The following is a 4,802-nucleotide window of genomic DNA, read 5'->3' on the forward strand; positions in this document are numbered from 1 at the left end:
CGCAATATGGCAGCCGAAAAGTTCTCCCACCTCACGTATCTGACCAGACAGTCAGTTGGGGCCAGTCAATTATGCCAATTGCTGGCCCCAAAAACATATCTACGCGCACATGTGCATTTGAGTCCGTATGTCCATGTGCAACGGTTATTCGGTGCTGCGCATGCGCACCACATGAGGTCTAATAAAAATTAAGCGCGTGTTGCATTTGTTATTGTCAATGTTGTTGTTGCAGCTCACTTGACCAACAAACAACACGTACAAACTGTGACGCGTGACGTGGTGGAAAAACAACACTGTTAAACAACAACAAATTATGCATTAAATTGGGGACTTTGATTTCCAGATTCTAGGAGGCATAGATGCAAATTATGACTGTGCTGACTTATTTGAAAAATTGCGAAAATTTAATTACTCTTTCAAAAATATGTGAAATAGGATCTGAGAGCGAAAGCTTTTAAAATAACATCACAAGACTTCCATTAATTAATGATGTACGTTAGTTATTCGTTCACAAAATATCCAGAAATAATTGAAACTCAAACACAACATTTGTAAGCCAGTGTGGTTTGGCACTGCCACTTGTGGCACGATCACTGTTACAGCACACTAACACAAGGGCAACAACTTTCGCATTAGGCCAAATCAACAACATCAGCAACAAAAACGTTGTTACCTGCCACGGAAGCCTTCTCAACTTGGCCTGCAACGTAGGAAGCCAAGCCATGAGGGAATCGTACACTGAGAAAAAAGTAGTTCACACATTAAACTTATACGTAACAACCTCACGTGCAACTGAAAAGTATTTTCCTCCCTGTAGTCAAAATAGGCAAAAAGATAAAAGCCGATGCAGGCCTTGTGGCGAGCCTTTAACATTTGTTAAAGCCACGAGTGCCATTCGGCCTCTTTGGGCCTGTGCATACTGCAGGTAATTTTCGCAACGACGCAATTGAGTTTTCCATCGCCCACGCCACGCCCTCCGCCCCCTTCGATCCAGCCGCAGCTGGTTTATGACGACTTTAGTTGCGGCTTAAGTTGCCACTGCCGCCTTATCACCTGCTGCACCGACTGGGTCAGCTGTTTGGGATACGGCGACTTTTCACAAAAATCATTTAAATTTGATTTCGATTGGATTTTCCACAGAAGATTCGCATCACGGCCTCCCATTTGTTTCGTTTCATTTGATGTATTTCATTTTAGCACCTATTAACTTAATCAATTATGGCTTTAATTATCGTAAACTACTTTTTTCTTTTCTGGCAATTTTACTATCTAAGCCTTGTTTAAAACCCAATTAAATGCAAATATCGTAAAGAGTATGCCTAATTCTGCGTTTAAAGAGTAAAACTTTTATTGCTGGCTTGGTTTAATATTGTATTTTACTCACCGATTTTTGGCGCGCAAAACTTCAGGTTTCGTAATGTTTTTGTTTTTCAGTTTTCAGGCGCTTTTCTCGATTTTAGTTTTGGTTTGTGCCTAGGCGTTGTTCGCTAGTTGGTTTCTTCTGGGCTGTTCTGCGTCTGGGCAACGACGCCAATCAAGCTGCATTAAATTAATTGAAATACGTTACATTAATTACACTGTAATTAAATGTATGATTTATACTGCTAAAAAACGTTGCCCAGCTCCACATCCCATCGTCGTCGTGTAGGTGTTCATTAATGGTTGACCGACCTGTCCGCTCTGCTCGCTTCGATCTCAGCGATTTCTGCGATTTCTGCGATTCATGCTAATGCCTGTCACCTGCTTGACCACTTGGCTATCGCGGAGCCAGCGGACTGTCCATTAATCTGGGTTAGGAAAGCCGGCGAATAGGCTAACTTCGTGGACGGACGGCTTAATGGTTTCTTAACTCGTTGTCTCTGATATTTCGTCATATCTTTGGCTAAAGGTACGCAGACAATGTACACGGTCTGTATGAATGCGTTCTTGAATCTGGTATAAATATAAAAAATAAAAAAAGAAATATAAAAATATAAAAAAATTATATAAAATAATAAATTATATAAGATAATAAATAGTAAGAATATTCACTATGAAAACAGTTTGTGAGCCTCGACTAGGTATATTTTTGTTTCCCAAGTTCATTCCAAACTAATATTTTTGATTGACAGTGCTGCTGGGGCTCGGAATCTTTGGCCCCCTTGTTCTGTTGGGGTTTTGGGGAGCTGATCGGAGTCCAGGCATCATCTAATGTCATGCCTCGCCGAGGACAGCGAACTGTCACTTGACGTTACGGCCGTGTGCTGCTCCATTTGACAATAGGAAAAACTAAGAACTGTCGACTCCTTGGCAGCTTCCCGTTTCCATTTTGGCACGGGGCGCAGGCGCAGAAGCACACTTTTCCCCATTTTCTAGTTGGGCCGTAGAACATGTGTTGCATATTACTTGGAAAATGCCTCGAATTGTTTGCGGCTTGCAGATGGCTGTCTGTTTCGATGGCACTTACACGTGGGGTATATGCGTTTGTTTGATAATTGGAAAAAAAACTCACTTAATGGAACCAAATTTTAAAAATGAATATAAATTATCATAGTAATATTTATACAAAATGTTATGCAACATATAGAGCTTCCTGGAAAATGTATTAAAATCATACGAGGTATCTGAATTTCATTACCTTTCTTTTCCATTTTTTTTGGGGAGCAATGGGTGGATAGAGCCATGGCAGACCCCTTGTGCAGCAATGCCAAGTTGAAGTGACGTTTCATTTTTCGGAAAATCCCCTCTCATTTGACTTTTCCTATTAATAGGCTGTGTGGCAGGCGCGGGCGCGTGGTGTCCCCTATTTCAGTGTCTCCTGCCCCCAAAAAAATGGAGCCGCTTTCCCCCTTGTTGGATCTTGAATGAATTTGTTATAAATATAAACTATCGCGCCCTCTGCTCTGGCACACACTTTCTGGGGAAATCCATCCGTGAAAATGTAAAATATCTCCTGCTGAGTTTAGTTTTTCAGGCATTGCGCACTTTTTGTGTTAGTTGTTTTGTATTTCGTGTCTTTTGTCTACACATTCTCGAGTCGCTGCTGCTGTCTTTTGTTTATAACTTTTCAATTAATGCTTTATTATCGCTCTTTTTTGGGGGATTTTCCCCCAAATTTCGATGATGTGTTGATGGGACTTCGGTGGAATTTTCGGGGCCAGCATCTGGCGGGGGAAGGTGAACTTAAGGCGATTCCAAAAAATTGAATTGTTTTAGTTGGGCTTTCAACGCGCCATATGAATAGGGAACTAGGACTAGGAAACTGATTGATTACCGCTTTACTAATCAAATTATTAGCCATCGATATATACTTAAAGGCGTTAAAAACATGATGCCATTTCTGGTTGAATAGCATATATGCATTAGTAAATGCTAAAATATATTAGACAATTTCACGATTTTGCAATCCCGTATTTTTCCGCATAGCGTGCTATAAAACAACCCTCAATTTATATAGAACAACAATGTCTATTAAAGTAATACATATGTTATTGAATTTTAAAAATGTTTCCCGTCATTAAAAACTTTAATGCTCTAGAATATAGCCATATATTATCTATTTATAGCTGTAAATAAGGCCGCCTTGCATTAAATCAATTAAATCTTAACAAGTATATTGTTCGAATATAGAGATCAGGATCAGCAAATACATTGTAACCTTCGGAACAACAAGGTCGTTAATGAATTCGTGCCTATGTGAAACATGAATTTCGCGTGCCAAAAAGCAAGTTCCAATCTAATAAATTAGATGACTAGCTGGAGGCATCCAACAGTTCAAAATGAAATGGCTAGTGATAATAGTACTCCTCCAACTGCTGGAAAAAATAAAGGTAAATTTCGAATGTTAAATATGCTTTTATTTAAAATTCCCCTATAATAAATTCAACAGTGCGAGCAGTCCTATGAGGTTACCAATGAAAGGTTGGAGCCTTTCGAGGGCGATTCACAAACTTTAGTGCTCTTCGATGGACTGAAAACTATTGGCCGGGAGAGAGCTCTTAACGGATCCTTCAAATTCCTCGGTGAGATGAACAACGACGACTTTAAGGTATCTGTGGAGCTCTATTCAAGTCCCAATGGCGATGGGGAGTTCAAGAGAATGGTCATGGATGTGCCGCAAACTAGCATTTGCGAGTGCTTCAAAAAGTTCTATGTCCAGTTTGTGCAACCCTCACTGAAGACTGGAGAAACCACAAATTTCCCCGTTGTCGACGACGACTTTTGCCCAGTTCCCGAGGGTGACTTCTACATTAAGAACGTCCTTTTGAACACGCAAGATTGGCCATCGCAGGTGCCTCGAGGGATTGTCAAGGCCATCATAACATTCTTCAGTGGTGGCAAAAATGTTGGCGGCCTAATAGTGGAAGTCAAAATTGAAGATCGACAAAGTTAGAGTGACTTGAAAATCATTGCAGCAATGCAAATTTTGTGAGAATTGTCACAACGAACAGTTTTTAGTATTAATGAAAGTAATAGAACGTAGTTTAATTGTTTAACAAAATTTTAAATATCCCATAACAAAATAAATGTCTTTGAACGCTGAATGGATTTTTGCTCGCTTTTTTTTGCATTTTAATTTGGAACCCATTCTCCGTTCGATTATTTCATTAAAACATCTCGCAATTGACAATGAATGCGTGAAATCATAGATAGATTTTCTGCCTCAAAAGTACAATGGTATTCAATTGTCCATGGCTCATTTGCACCACCTGCACGACCTTAAGAACTATGACCCAATTGTGTCAGAAAATCAACCACAAAAGGTCAAAAATTTTCAATTGTTGAATCGAATCAATAAAGTTGCAGTCCGCTGTGGTCACCTG

General features: G+C 39.8%; 1 protein-coding gene across 1 annotated transcript; it reads left to right on the forward strand.

Moving 5' to 3' along the window:
• Window positions 1-3,653: 3,653 nt before the first annotated feature.
• Window positions 3,654-4,521, forward strand: LOC27208471. The gene is made up of 2 exons (XM_016184028.3): window positions 3,654-3,809; window positions 3,869-4,521. Exons 1-2 carry the CDS (start codon window positions 3,759-3,761, stop codon window positions 4,370-4,372), a joined length of 555 nt encoding a protein of 184 aa, XP_016032409.1. The 5' UTR covers window positions 3,654-3,758; the 3' UTR covers window positions 4,373-4,521.
• The last annotated feature ends 281 nt before the right edge of the window (window positions 4,522-4,802 follow it).

The sequence above is a fragment of the Drosophila simulans genome, chromosome 3L (genome assembly GCF_016746395.2).
Source record: "Drosophila simulans strain w501 chromosome 3L, Prin_Dsim_3.1, whole genome shotgun sequence".
NCBI lineage: Eukaryota > Metazoa > Arthropoda > Insecta > Diptera > Drosophilidae > Drosophila > Drosophila simulans.

Excerpts from the sequence above, each read along its gene's own strand:
- LOC27208471 (XM_016184028.3), top strand. The coding sequence starts at position 3,759 with ATGAAATGGCTAGTGATAATAGTACTCCTCCAACTGCTGGAAAAAATA. Across the intron at positions 3,810-3,868 it reads AACTGCTGGAAAAAATAAAG|TGCGAGCAGTCCTATGAGGT; the intron begins GTAAATTTCGAA and ends TAAATTCAACAG.